The sequence below is a fragment of the Nicotiana tabacum genome, chromosome 18 (assembly GCF_000715075.1).
Source record: "Nicotiana tabacum cultivar K326 chromosome 18, ASM71507v2, whole genome shotgun sequence".
Lineage (NCBI taxonomy): Eukaryota > Viridiplantae > Streptophyta > Magnoliopsida > Solanales > Solanaceae > Nicotiana > Nicotiana tabacum.
The window spans coordinates 42,784,635-42,799,939 of record NC_134097.1 but is presented as its reverse complement, the minus strand read 5'-3'; the positions used below and the strand labels follow the sequence as shown (position 1 = coordinate 42,799,939).

Genomic DNA, 15,305 nt, shown 5'->3' with positions numbered 1-15,305 from the left:
TTTGACGAGAATTCGAAAAATTAAAATACCGAAATAAAAAAAGGGTTCCATCATAGGCCCTGGACAATTACTGAAGTTAGTTGGAGATTCAAGCATAAAAAACAATAAAATCATGAGCTTTAGGGTGTGTTTGGTATGTTGAAAAATGTTTTGTGGAAATATTTTTTCATTTTCCCATGTTTGGTTGATATAAATAATTTGGAAAACGATTTCGTTAATGACTTATTTTTCTCTAATTAGGGAAAAATGACTTCCCTAAAAATTGAAGGGAAAACATTTTCCCGAAAATCAAAAGATACGTTGGTTCTCCTCGCTGCCCCCAGGTACTGGTCCCCCCTTCCCAAAACTCCCTCTTCAGTCTAGGATTTTTAAAATTCCTCCTCCACTCGCCGCAGTTTCTATCTATTGTTTTGGGTTTATTCTTTGCAGGTCAGCTATAGTTTTCCGCCAACGACAAAGGTATCTTCCCTTTTTCGGCGATATTTTTTGACAATTTTGAAAAGCTTGTGAAGTGGGTTAATGTCCCTTATTAAGAACTTCTTTTGTACTTTAACTGGCAGTTTCTTGTATATTCATTTACTTGAAGTTGTAGTATTTTTAGAAAAAGTAAAACTCTATCTATATTTATGTGAAGTTTATTTGGCAATCCCATACCTCGCATCTACTGAATACAACATTGATTTGTTATTCTCAACATTGATGGATAGTGGTACTTAAAGATGGAAATATGGTGAAAGTTCTTACTGTTATTAGAACACTCAATAATTAAAGGTATGAGAGTACACACCTGGAAACGTGGGAGATTTGGGGTAGGTGTGAGGAGCATAGAAACGTGGGGGATTTGGGGCGAAGGGAGGAGCATGGAAACTATGTTCCTAAAACTATTTTCCACCCATTAACCAAACACTAGATTTTTTTTTACTTTCTAACCAAACACGAGAAACTAAGTAAGAAAATCACCTATTTTCTCATAAAATATTTTATAGGAAAATATTTTCAATGGAGAACATTTTCCATCATTACCACTTAGTGAAAGAAGACCTACTGAATTAGAAATAAAATATATAGATGTAATGTTCAAAATAATTATTTTTTCTTAACCAAGAAATCTGTTATTCGTAACTTTGAAATCGATGAATAATGTAGTATTATCAAAGACTCACTTCACTTGAGCCTTGAAGCTAGGTGCAAAAACCGGAGTGCTTCACAACGCTTAGACGTAGACACGTAGTTCCCATTTAGGCATCAAGGCAAAAAAGTATGTGTGTCATCACCTATTGGCCTCCTCTTGAAGAGGGAAACACTAAAAAATTAACTACTTCCTCCATCCCAATTCATGTGATATTATTTCCTTTTTAGTCTCCCCAAAAAGAATGTTACCTTTCTATACTCAGAAAGAGGTTTAATGATATATATATATATATATATATATATATATATATATATATATATATATATATTTAATGATAACTATTTGTGAGGGATAAATAGGTGGGTAAATAAATTTATAATGTAGTATAGACGGGTAAAAGTAACTTTTTCATTCTTTCTTCTCACTAATTCATAATAGGTTTTTTTTCCTCACCGAGTTCCGAATAGCTTAAATTATTGCCAGTTTGCCGCCCTCTGCCGGCTGCCGCTACGGTCCTGTCCGTCAATTTCTGCAGCGATAGCTTCTGCACAGGTCCAGAATGTCTAGGCCTGAAAATAATGTTCGTCAAGATGTTTGTGGCAGCACCAGTCTCCAAATTACCGAAGCCTATGTTCAGGTTATTATCTTGTGCACTGTTTTCATTATCTCTTCAGCTTGCTTGCTCCCACAAACTTGTTTGCTGGGACTTATGGGGGGGGTGTGGACAGTAAACTAAAAATTTCAGTTTCTACGTAGAACTTGTCAGTCATAATCTCGAGCAACCTTTTTCCCCTTTTAAGTTTTAACTTTTTGTCATCCTAGTGCGAAATGTTGATGCATAGGACCCATAACGAAGAGCTGGTAAACTTAAATTGTACTTTCACTTTGGATTGCTCATCAAGATGTTATCTTTGGAAGAAATCTCAAAACGTAAAATCCCAAATTTCACTAACCTGTATATCTTTAATTAAAAAAAAAATATTGACCTGAATATCCTAACATATGGTCCTCGTTTAATAGGTATAGGACTCTCTTTGTGTATAAAGCCTGGGGCTAAATGCCCTCAAATAGATTTTGTATAGTTTCTATTGGTCATTCATTATTATGCTACTCATGAAATTTCAAACTCTTTCTCCGCCATTTAGTCTCGTCTGATTAAATTCAAACTGCGGCCTAAGTTTTATCTGTATGCTTGCTTGATTTTAGTTATTTGAGGGGTTAGAACCTAGAGTTTACATGTCCTCTATTTTAGTGTCTTGGTAAAGTATCTTTACCTAAATAGAAATGATTAAACTAAAGTACTCAAATGTAGCTGTTGCTAGTGGTTCTGACTGTTTTTGTTTATTTCTTAGTATGTCCTTTTACATCGTATGTATTACTACCTTCTATTTTGTTTCTTAAGCATCCATGGGATGCAGCCCATAAATATTTAAGTGAAGTCTTGGAAAAAACAGGGAATGAGCTAAGTCTTTCTTACAAAAACGCAGAAGAACATCAAGATCTGTTGGAGATTTAAGCACAAAAAATAATGAAGGTATGATTTTTAGTGAACAAAGGTGCTAATGAAGAAGAAATAAAAAAGAAATATTTAATAGAAGAAGAAATAAGTTTTTTTCTCAAGTACAACTCAATGAGCTATTTATATTTGACGGGAATTCAAAAAATTAAAATACCTAAATAAAAAAAGGTTCCATCATAGGCCCTCGACAACTACCGAAGTTAGTTGGAGATTCAAGCATAAAAAATGGTGGTTTGGAAAGTGAATGAGCAACAGACCTCAAGGCCAAAGAACGTAGTTTAAGTCAAGAAAGAACAACATATGCACTTAGTGGGTGGCAATTGACGTGCTTTGGAATTCACGTGAAACACAAAGGTTTGGTAAATGGTGGTTTATGAGCAATGAAACAGATAGAGGGTATTGGGTCTTAATGGAGAAGAGGTATTTTCTGTGATAAGGGTGACAGAGAAAGTGGTTAGTCAATGAACAAGCAAGGTCTTCAAGTGGAAATCAAAGTGATCATGGAAAGTGTAGGAGCAATCGCCCTCAAAGTCAAGGCCACAAATCAACCACCATATTTTTAAATTAATAAGATTTTTCTTTGATTGAAACAGGGGTAGAAAATTTTATTTGTTTCGGAGAAACCCTCCGTAAGGAAAGGCAGGCACCAAACAGGTTTGACCGTAAATTTTCAGGACCCTCCTGAAAAATGGGACCGAGTTTAAAAATCAAAACAATCAAGAGTAGCAAAATCTAGCATAAATGTACCCCAAGGAATATAAGTTGGTTTCAAAGTGTGCATGTTTAATATATGATTCAATTAGGAGATTTCAGGACCCTCCTGGATAATGGGACTTAGCTTTAAGATTTCCATTAGATAACAAGATTTAGCGTAAGTTCTGGTGTAGGGTAATATAATTTAGCCGTAAAATTATCACTCTTAAGATAAAACTTGACTTGTGATTTTCAGGACCCTCATGGATAATGGGGAGTAGTTTAAGACCCTCTTAGATAACAAGATTTAGCGGAAGTCACACCTTTAAAAGATATAACTTAGATTTAAAATTGTCGCTTAGTTAAGAGTTGTCAAGACCCCCCTAGATAATGGAACTTAGCTTTCAAATTCTTAGTAATATTTGGTAATATGATTCAGTTTAACACTCACATATGTGCCCAACTACCAAACTGGGGCAGAAAATTTTCTTTGTTTTGTCTATTTTTGTTGAAATCAGGTACCCACTTGGAGAATAGGGAGAATACAATTCAAGTTCAGTAGTCAGGCGCCCACCTGGAGAGCACGGGAATACAATTCAAGTTCAGCAGTCAGGCGCCCACCTGGAGAGCACGGGAATACAATTCAAGTTCAGCAATCAGGAGCCCACCTGGAGAGCACGGGAATACAATTCAAGTTCAGCAGTAAGGCGCCCACTTGGAGAGCACGAGAATACAGTTCAAGTTCAGAAATCAGGCGCTCACCTGGAGAGCACGGGAATACAATTCAAGTTCAGCAGTCAGGCGCCCACCTGGAGAGCACGGGAATACAATTCAAGTTCTGCAGTCAGGAGCCCACCTGGATAGCACGGGAATACAATTCAAGTTCTGCAGTCAGGAGCCCACCTGGAGAGCACGGTAATACAATTCAAGTTTAGTAGTCAAGAGCCCACATGGAGAGCACGGGAATACAGTTCAAGTTCAGCAATCAGGAGCCCATATGGAGAGCACGGGAATACAATTCAAGTTTAGCAGTCAGGAGTCCACCTCGAGAGCACGGGAATACAATTCAAGTTCAGCAGTCAGACGCCCACCTGGAGAGTACGGGAGTACATTTCAAGCTGAGCCGTCAAGTGCCCACCTAGAGAGCACGAGAATATAATTCAAGTTCACCAGTCAGGGATCCATCTGGAGAGAGGGAAAGCATATCAGAGTACATTTCGAGTTCAGTAATTAGGCGTCCACCTGGAGAAAAGGAAAAGCATCTCAGATTACAATTTAAGTCGGCAACAAAGTAATTTCACTTGGAGAATACAAGTCAAAAGGCAACAGGAATCATAAGATCAAGTTTGAAGATATAGATAGGATTCTTGTAATTCATAGATCATAGTCTAGTCTAGTTTTTTTTATTTTGTCATGGTGTAATAAGGGGTTCAGTATGCAGTAGCAGCAACAACAGTGAAATCACATCTTCATGGTAGTCCCAACTACCAAAACTTTTCGAACTACACAAACCTGATTCCTCTTTAGCCAAGGATATGTAGGCAACCTCGGAAGTAGGGTGCGGTCAAATCTTTCAAAAAATGCTTCCCACGGTGTATTCAAACGGGCAAAAATCGCTCGTATCCGCTTACTTTATCTTTGCACGAAAACTCTTCGTGGTTCCGAGCAAAGATGGCAGCTGTAAGCACGTGGTTTTTGTCCTATATGAATTAATACCATAAATTCAAACAAAATAAAATTTTCCCATTGTTTGCAATTTCGAGGATTTTTGTAGCATCTTTTGTTAAGTGCTTGCATTTGTGTGTGCACGTTTATTTTATTTAAATCATAAAAAATACCAAAAAAAAAACATCACGCATGGTATTTAGGCTTTATTTTTATATTTTTAGGATTAATTGGTAGTTACTTGTTTTATAAAAATTGAAAATCACAAAAAATGCTTCATTTTTACACTTTTTCCTTTTATTGATTTTTCTCTTTTGATTTAGGATTAAGTAATTTTTATAATTAGTTAATTAGTTTAATTTCACATTTTTAGATAATCTAGGATTTAAGTTGTAGGATTTTAATTAAAAGAAAAGGAAAATTAGAAAATAAAAGAAAGAATTAGAAAAAAGATTTGTCGTGTGAAATTGGGCCAATTATCACCCAGCCAGATCTGATCCAAAACTTCCTGGGCCCAAGCCCAATACCCATTTCCCTTCCCTTAAATCTTTAAAACCTAGACACAAAAGAAAAAAGATCAGATCTCCCTTTCTCTTTGAAGACACCAACGGCGCTCCTCTCCTCAGAACGGACAACCTCCCTCCATGAAATCTCACCTCTCACCCTCACTCACACAAAAACGTTATGACTCAAGTTGTTGCTGCTGGTTTGCTGCTGATTTATTCAAGTTGTTGCTGAGCTCCATCTGAATTTGGCCTTCTCTTAGTGTTTTTCTTGCTTTGAATAGGTAAGTTCAAACACTCTTGTATTTCCGTTTGTCTTGAGTGAACGAGTTTCTGATTTTCACGTAATTTGGCTTGAATTCTCATGTTAGTTTAGCTATGTGAACTAACTGCTTTCATTATTTTGACATGATTGTGAAATCATGTAAGCTTTCTTGGTTAATTTTTTTTTTTTTTTTTTTTTTTTTGCTTTTGTTACTGACTTTATCGTGATTTATTCAGATACATTCATAATATCTTGTGCCTGTTTAAGTGATTTTCTATAGTAGTTAATAATGGAGAAGAACTGGAGTGACTAAATGTTTGGCTGTAGTTCATGGACTTGACCATTAACTGGTCAGATTTGCAAAAGACTTCAAAGCAGACCAACAAGTTTTCAGAAGTGTTTGTATTTCACTATAGATCTTCATGTCTAAATTAAGGGTTAAACCTCTTATGTTTGGGTTGTAATGGTAAGTTAAGCATAAGAATGTATTTTATTGTAAATGTTTGAACTTAGCTAGTTTGATTTTTGAAGCACCAGAAGACAAGGTGAAGTCATTTTGGTTCAATTAATGATGAAGATTTCGAGAAAAATGATTTGTCCATATCTATTTGCTAACTAGTCTATCCATTTTCTAATCTGATTTTTAATTACACATGAGGTACTACTTCTGATATGTCGAAAAATTGTTTGCCGTGTTCCTTTCTTGAGTTCATCAGAACTAGCAGCATTGAATGCTTTCTTTTCTTAGTCTATCCTTTTAATAAAGCATGATTAATTGTTAAAATGTGTTGCGGACTGCGGGTGCATTTATGTGACATGGTTTGAAACATATTTTAAATGACGTTACAATCTTCCTTTAATTAATTAAATAAAAACGGTTAAAAAGTTAAAATTGCACATAGGTTCAAAATGTTTTAAAATCAGATAATTATGCCAATAATAACAGTTGAGCGACTGTGCTAGAACCACGGAACTTTGGAATGCCTAACACCTTCTCCCGGGTTAACAGAATTACTTACTCGGATTTCTAGTTCGCGGACTATAATACAGAGTCAATCTTTCCTCGATTCGGGATTTTAAACAGGTAACTTGGGACACCATAAATCTCCCAAGTGGCGACTCTGAATCTTTTAATAATATAATCCCGTTTCGATTGTCACTTAAATTGGAAAAACTTCCTATACCCTTCCGGGTGTAGGTAAAAAGGAGGTGTGACACTATTTATATTCGGCAAAGGGCCAAATATAGCACTCTACTTTCAAATATTGTTTACATGTACCCCTTGTTATACTATTGGGCTATCTATACCCCTACCGTCATACTTTGGAAAAAAAAAACCCTGTTTTGGATGGAGTGCCATGTGGCAGCACCAGATTAAAATGACTCATTTCTTTTTTTTTTTTACCCAACCCGTTTTACAAAAAACCCATAACCCGAACCATATTTTCATTTTTCAGTTTTTAAAGAATTTTCTTTTTGTAAAACATAAAAACAAAAATTGCAAAATATGTTTTTTTAAACTAAGTAGATACTGAAAAGGTTTTGCAAAACAAATTGTAAAAACTGAAAAAATATATGAAAACATAATTAATGATACCTATTTGTGAGGGGTAAATAGGTGGGTAAATAAATTTATAATGTTGGATAGACGGGTAAAAGTAACTTTTTCTTTCATTCTTCTCACAGATTCGGAATAGGTTTTCTTGTTCCTCACTGTGTTCCGAATAGCTTAAATTATTGCCAGTTTGCCGCCCTCTGCGGGCTGCCGCTACAGTCCTGTTCGTCAATTTCTGCAGCGATAGCTTTTGCACAGGTACAGAATGTCTAGGCATGAGAATAATGTTCGCCAGGATGTTTGTGGCAGCACTAGTCGCCAAAATACCGAAGCCTATGTTCAGGTTATTATCTTGTGCACTGTTTTCATTATCTCTTCAGCTTGCTTAATCCCACAAACTTGTTTGCTGGGACTTCGGGGGGGGGGTGACAGTAAACTAAAAGTTTTAGTTTCTACATAGAACTTGTCAGTCATAATCTCCAGCAATATTTTTCCCCTTTCAAGTTTTAACCTTTTGTCTTCCTAGTGAGAAATGTTGATGCATAGATATAATTAATATACATACCACTTTTTTTCAACTAAAAGTAGCTCTTAGGATGTTTGTCATATTGCATCATTAGCAAATATTGAAGAAACTACCAAAATTTATGTCTTGTGAAAAAGCTTCTTTTTACTTCTTTTTTAGCTAGAAGGTATGGCTTATGACTGGATTCCCTAGTCGAGCCATCAGTGACATGTATTCAGTTATAATAGGGTTATAAGGCAAATGACCAGCATGTAACATCTTAATTACTTCCATTGAATAAGTGTTAATGATAAGAGGAGTCGATTTGTGTTCTATAGCTATTACAAGGCCTTGAAATAAACTTTTCTTTATGTCACACTAACTGGGCCGAAGTGTGGCTCTCTTGAAAAAATTCTGTGCTCCACTATGTAAATATGAGAAATACCCTCTTTAGAAATCATAGTATTGACCATAATATTACAAGGCCTTGAAATAAACTTTTCTTTATGTCACACTAACTGGGCCGAAGTGTGGCTCTCTTGAAAAAATTCTGTGCTCCACTATGTAAATATGAGAAATACCCTCTTTAGAAATCATAGTATTGACCATAATATTCTTCTTAAACGCTTGTCTAGAGTCTTTGATTTTGTGTCCAGACCGTTGGATGTTTGAGTTTGGGGACTTTGATCCTCCTCTGAGCTTACATGTCATTTTTTTTTCTGCCTATTGTATGTTAGTGGCATGTACTTTTAATTCCTTTGCTTCTTTACAAAGTGTTGACACAAGTTTACTGACTAGTGAAGTAATGGTGTGCAACCCATGTGCACAAGAAAAACTGTACATTTTTATTTGTGAAAGAACATGAGCATTAATTTCAAGATCTTCAGACAATTGGTGGAGTACGTCAAGAATCCGTGAAGCATGTTTGATGCTCTCTAACACCCTTTGACAGGTGTAGCCCGATTTTAGAATTCTCGTGTGAACTGAATATTGGACAATCGAGTCTGAGAGTCTATGCCAAAATTGCCAACAAAAGAATTTGTGCATTCATCCCAAAACATAGATGGAATACTCTCATAAACTGTTTGCGTACCTATGTATCTTTATCATCTATAAAGTTAAGACAACCATAAATCTGTTTGGTGAATTATTAATTACCTTTAGTCTTGACAGAAAATGAGATGCTTTCATATTTCTTTGTTCCTTTTTTTCTCTCTTTAAATACATTCTCTTTCTTTGTAGTAGTAACTGCTACTTTCCTGTTTATTACAGATTCTGGGGACAGGAATGGATACCCAAGAAACATCCCCGTCTGTTCTGCTCTTCTTTAACAATGAAAGATTCATATTTAATGCTGGAGAGGTAACTCTTGAGTGATAGTAATATTTATTGCACAATACATTTTTTATTGGATAGTAGATTGGGGCTTACTTCAACTAGCCTGCTATTTCATTATGCGTCTAAAATATGGTTATTGAATTCAAGGATATCCATTAGGCGATACTTCAACTAGCATGTCAAGGATTCTCACATTTCCAAATATAATACCTTGTAATTTTGTATCTTGATTGTGCAATACAATTTAATTCAAAAGCTCTAGGAAGAGGCAGCGTGGAGATGCCAACACAATGCTATTTCTAAAGTTTGGGCTTTTGTTAACAAAGTATAATGAGTAGGAAGTATTCTGTCAGATTCAATCTTCACGTAAATTGAAAGAACGCTTAAACCCAAACTTTCTCTGTTAAGTGTTAACCTTGAGTTAGTTTGCCGAAGTGAAGATCCAGATTCAACTCTAGGTTGAACTGAATTGATTAAATTATAATCCGTAGTTGGTGCTGTATCTGCTGATTAAATTATAATCCGTAGTTGGTGCTGATTAAATTGTATCTTGATTGTGCAATACAATTTAATTCAAAAGCTCTAGGAAGAGGCAGCGTGGAGATGCCAACACAATGCTATTTCTAAAGTTTGGGCTTTTGTTAACAAAGTATAATGAGTAGGAAGTATTCTGTCAGATTCAATCTTCACGTAAATTGAAAGAACGCTTAAACCCAAACTTTCTCTGTTAAGTGTTAATCTTGAGTTAGTTTGCCGAAGTGAAGATCCAGATTCAACTCTAGGTTGAACTGAATTGATTAAATTATAATCCGTAGTTGGTGCTGTATCTGCTGGTTCATCGTCAGCAGGTGAACATTACAAGCTTTTCTTTGTTTTTTGGGGGGAGCAGAGCTTTGGAGGAGGGCATGTGACACTTGCTGTGATTCTTTTCCAGTAGAATTTTGGCAGCTTTTGAAATAGGTTTCAGTAATGAGGATTGAAGCTCTGCATTTTATATTCTGTAAAAATCAATAACCAACTTGTTCTGCACAACAGATATTATCCACTTGTTTAACCCCCCCCCCCCCCACCCACCCTAAAAAAAAAATCACCCGCTCGCAGGAATTTTCTAGTTAGTTGTAAGAACATCTATAAGGTGTTATTCCTCAAATCAGTACTCATGTTGCAGGGATTACAACGCTTCTGCGCTGAGCATAAGATTAAATTATCTCAGGTATATCTCTCACATGCACAATTTCAGTTTCAAAGTTTACACAACTAATTGGTTACTGCTTTTGTTGTATAAACATACTGTTGTCAATTTACAGGTAGACCACATATGTCTCACTCGTGTCTGCTCAGAGACAGCAGGAGGACTTCCAGGTTTGCATCTTGACCTTCGGGGAATGAACTACTTTTAAACCATATTTTGTTTTGTCCCTTTAGTTTTCTTAGAGAATTAAATTGATTTTCTATATGGTACTCCCTCTGTTTCACTTAAGATGACACACTTTCCTTATTAATTCGTTCCCAAAAGAATGACACATTTCTATATTTAGAAACAATTTAACTTTAAACTTTTCATTCTTCCCACTTTACCCTTAACAAGAAGCTTTTATAGCCGCACAAATATTATGGCCCCACTAAGATTTTGCCCTCAAGCTTTTAGCACAACATGTTTTAAAAGTCTTATTTTTATTCTTAAACTTTGTGCCAAGTCAAACTACGTCATCTAAATTTAAACGGAAGGAGTACAATTTATCACAGTTCTCAAGAATCAAATCTCTCGTGAAATCATTTTCCTCATGATCCCTAATCCACTGCGTCTCAGGTTTGCTATTGTCTTTGGCTGGCATAAAAAATGGAAGTCCTGAGAGTACTGAGCATGTGAGTACCAGTGCTTACCTCTCCTATTTTCATATGATACTTATCACTAAAATGAAAGCGACGGTGGTGCTATTATTTACTAAAAAAGCATCTCTATTGGTCTTTTAAGGTTGACATATGGGGTCCTCCAAATCTTGATTTATTGGTTAACGCAATGAAGAATTTTGTCCCTCATGCTACCATGGTCAAAGCACATATCATCCCACGAAGTGACAATGTTATGGTTCATGGAAATGGAGCTGCACTAGCTTCCTCACTACATGCGGAGGAGCTGCAAGCTGAAGGCAAGTTCAAGGCAGTTAGTATATCAGCTATTCTCCTAACACCGACTCATTTGGATGGATCTCATTTTAGTTCAAATGATACCTCCATTGTATATATTTGTAACCTACATGACATCAGAGGGGAGTTTGACCCCAGAAAGGCTAAAGCTTGCGGACTCAAAAAGGGGAGAAAGCTTGGACAATTGCAAAATGGTATCAGTGTGAAGTCAGATCTTCTGGATATCGAGGTCTGTTCTACACTCATTAGAACTACATTATACACTTCGTTTCTGCAGTTCTTGTGCCTCGTTATTAAATTGCAGCTGACTTTCATTTTGCCTCATTCAGGTCCATCCAGATGATGTAATAGGCCCACCTATTCCTGGTCCCATTGTACTGATTGTTGACTGTCCAACAGAACCTCATGCACAAGAGTTACTGTCTGCACAAGCTCTTAATGCCTATTATTCAGATTCCCAAAGTAACTCCCAAGAGACAACCAAGGTTGTGAACTGCATCATTCATTTGAGCCCTGCTACTGTTGTCAGCAGTCCAGTTTATGAGAAATGGATGAGGAAATTTGGTTCTGCCCAACATATTATGGCAAGAACTACAAGGTCCGTAACTTCTCTTCATGATTATTTCAGATTTTTACATATCAACACTGGTTCTTAGTCATTCTGTCACAGGAAGCATGAAACAACTCCAATTCTAGAATCTAGTGCGAGAATAGCCACAAGACTGCATTATTTGTGTCCGCAACTTTTTCCTGCTCCTAGTCTTTTTTCTGTTCAGAATGATGATGTTGCAGCACCAAATTTCAAGGTACTAGTGGAGGTTTGTTTGAAGCTCTAAAAGTTGATAGTCACTTGTGAGAACTCTTAAATACCCGAGGAAAACAGGTGATATGATGCTTGTCGTTGCAGGGTTCTATCTCGAAGGTTTGTGGCATATCTGCTGAAAATCTCTTAAAGGTATTGTTGACTCCAGGATTAAATTTTTCTAGGAAAGGTGACAGTATTATAAATCATCAGCACTATAATGTGCTGGAAACCATATTTACTTTTCAAAAGGAGCAAAAGTATACCCTTGCATGGCCATTCTTGTAATGAACTTTTCTTGTCTGACCTGTTGAACAGTTCACCTTACGTCCTCCTAGACGTCTGGGATTGGACAGATCAAGTGTTCAAAATAGGATGACCTCCTCAGTGTTCGTTAAAGAGTTACTTTCAGAGATTCCTGAGATTGCTGATGCTGCAAAGAACATAAGCACATTTTGGCACAAACCTAAAGAAGATGAGGCGGATCTGTTCACCAGGCAGGACAGTGAAGTTATGACTGGAGATCCATCGTTGGCTGGACATGCTGCCCCTAGGTGTCTGGATAATGTCCAGAGAGATGATCTGGAGATTGTTTTTCTGGGCACCGGTTCTTCTATACCTTCAAAATATCGAAATGTCAGTTCCATCTATTTTAATCTTTTCTCTAAAGGGGGCTTACTCCTTGATTGTGGAGAAGGATCCCTGGCGCAACTCAAGAGGAGGTAATAGCATTGGACTCTTAGGATTTATGTTGTATTGTTCAGAACCTCTTTTATCATTTTTCTATTTTGTTTTTCACTCCATACCTTCTTTCAACCGCATGAATTAATTTATTTAATAACATTGACAGATATGGCATCAATGGTGCAGACAGTGCAGTTAGAAATCTTAAATGCATTTGGATTTCTCACATCCATGCTGATCACCACGCAGGTTTGGCACGAATACTTGCTTTGAGACGCGATTTGTTGAAGGGAGTACCCCATGAACCCATGCTGGTTATTGGGCCAGAGCAGGTTGGGGAGTTTCTCAAGGATTATAAAAAACTAGAAGACCTAGACATGCTGTTCCTCGACTGTAGGAGCACTACAGTGGCTAAGTGGGATGATATGGAAGCTGATTCTATTTTTGACAAGGATCATCAAATGAGTTCTGAGGGCATGAATGATGAAAGTAGAGATCATTCTGTGTTGACTTGTCTTTCTGAAGACAGTTCTCTGCTGCGCTGTTCGAAAAGAATGAAGCCAAGCACTCCAGTTGATGACATAAAATTGCTGAAGCATTTCAAGAAAGTTCTAAGTGAAGCAGGGCTAGTGAGATTCATCAGCTTCCCTGTTGTACACTGTCCTGGGGCATTTGGTATCATCTTAGAATCAGCAGAAAGAATGAATTGCGGAAAAGTAGTACCAGGTTGGAAGGTTGTGTACTCTGGTGACACGAGGCCATGCTCAGAAGTTATAGAAGCATCTCTTGGAGCAACAATTCTTATACATGAGGTCAGTGCAAACTTGTGCAGATTTTTCTATTCATCGGGCAGGTCACGTTAGGGATCAGTTATGTTCCAACTTTCCCTTGTGTCAAAAACAAGTTGGCTATTCAGATAGTAGCTCATGGCTTGGATTTCAGTTTTAGTATCATTTTGGTACAGTAAATTATCCTTTGTTAAGCAAAGTGCATAAATTCTACCAGTTGACGATTGACATACTAGTATATTATCTGCAGGCGACCTTCGAGGATGGCCTGTTGGAGGAGGCTATAACAAGAAATCACAGCACAATTAAGGAAGCTATAGAAGTGGGACGTTCTGCTGGTGCATACCGCATAATATTGACTCACTTCAGCCAAAGATACCCAAAAGTACCTGCACTTGATGAAGTGAGCATGCAAAGAACTTGTATTGCTTTTGACCTAATGAGTGTAAACCTAGCAGATTTGCAATTGCTCCCTAAGGTTCTTCCCTACTTAAAATTGCTATTCAGAACCATGGAGTGAACTTAAAGTAAATTATTGAGACACAGCTTCTGAGTTACCGACATAAAAGTTATCTTTCACATGTTAGTATACTTGATTAGATATTGGTAAAATGGATAAAATCTTAAAAGTATCCTTTCCAAACCGCCGTGGATTACTGATTTATTTAAACTCTGTCAAGTGTGGATCAGTTCGTATAACCAGCTCTAAAAAATCGATATTTTCAGAAATGGGTTTGTCTTTTGTACAACTATAAATACGTGATTTTCAATCGGAAGGTTCTCGGAGAGTTTCGGATCAGAGTTTACCGTCACATAGCGGGGGCAAATGTGTTGGTTGGTTCGGATATGTGTCGGGTCGAAAAGTTGTAGTGTAAAAACGGATAAATTATTCAATCTGATCCATGTTTGATATGGATAAAAAAATGTGTTAACCAGTATCCATATTATCCATGACTTATTGAAGTGATTTTTACATTTCTATGCCACATAGGAAACCTTATTAACCTCACTGTTTAAGGTTTGACTTAATTACACTTAGTATACCAAATTATCAATTCTATACCATAATTAATTAAGGGTATAATTAATTGTACATTTTTTACTCCTTAATTAAAGGAATCTGCACGTTTCTCTCTCCTAACCTCTCAGTCCCACCCACGTTTTACCCATACCCACGTTCTTTTTACCATTTTCTATCTTTTGAAACCAAATTCTCCCTCTAAATTCACAGAAAATTGAAGAAACCTTTCAACAAAGCTAGTTCCCCATTTTACTCCAGTTGAAGTTCATCAATGAAGAACAACAAAGTTCATCAAAATTGAAGTCAAATCTTCAAAGTTTATACACACATTTACCTTTAATTTCAAATTTTCTCAATGAAGAAGAACAAACCTTCAAAAAGACAAGACAACACCAATTCCACCATTGACAGTTATTAAAAAGCTTTGAAGCTTTGAATTCAAATTTGGTTTTCAAAAATCATTATTTGTTTTGATTGGGTGTTGTTGTAAATAATTGAGAATATGTTTTGGAGTTTATATCTCAATTTTGAGGAGTTTTGGTGAAGATTTAGACTTGGTTTTGGCTGAATTTCAGATTGAAACTCGAAGTCGAAGAAGAAGAAGAAGAAGAAGAAGAAGAAGAAGAAGAAGAAGAAGAAGAAGAAGACGACGACATGACATACATTATATTGCAGTAATTGTAGAAA

The 15,305-nt window shown here is 36.5% G+C and overlaps 1 protein-coding gene across 8 annotated transcripts; it reads left to right on the top strand.

The window, feature by feature from the left end:
* Positions 1-5,574: 5,574 nt before the first annotated feature.
* On the top strand, positions 5,575-14,178 carry LOC107789833 (zinc phosphodiesterase ELAC protein 2-like). Of its 8 annotated transcripts, none has more exons than XM_075235975.1 (13): positions 5,575-5,796; positions 7,591-7,675; positions 9,110-9,199; positions 10,344-10,388; positions 10,483-10,537; positions 10,986-11,041; positions 11,151-11,552; positions 11,653-11,921; positions 11,994-12,129; positions 12,231-12,278; positions 12,444-12,847; positions 12,976-13,621; positions 13,848-14,165. In XM_075235975.1, the coding sequence occupies exons 2-13, from the start codon at positions 7,598-7,600 to the stop codon at positions 14,115-14,117; spliced, it is 2,499 nt and encodes an 832-aa protein (XP_075092076.1). In that variant the 5' UTR covers positions 5,575-5,796; positions 7,591-7,597; the 3' UTR covers positions 14,118-14,165.
* Positions 14,179-15,305: the final 1,127 nt, after the last annotated feature.

What these genes read in the sequence shown, in the direction of transcription:
- LOC107789833 (XM_075235973.1), top strand. Translation starts at nt 7,598, where the DNA reads ATGTCTAGGCATGAGAATAATGTTCGCCAGGATGTTTGTGGCAGCACT. An exon ending in ATACCGAAGCCTATGTTCAG is followed by an intron (nt 7,676 to 9,109) that starts GTTATTATCTTG and finishes TGTTTATTACAG; the next exon opens with ATTCTGGGGACAGGAATGGA. An exon ending in CTGCTGAAAATCTCTTAAAG is followed by an intron (nt 12,279 to 12,443) that starts GTATTGTTGACT and finishes CCTGTTGAACAG; the next exon opens with TTCACCTTACGTCCTCCTAG.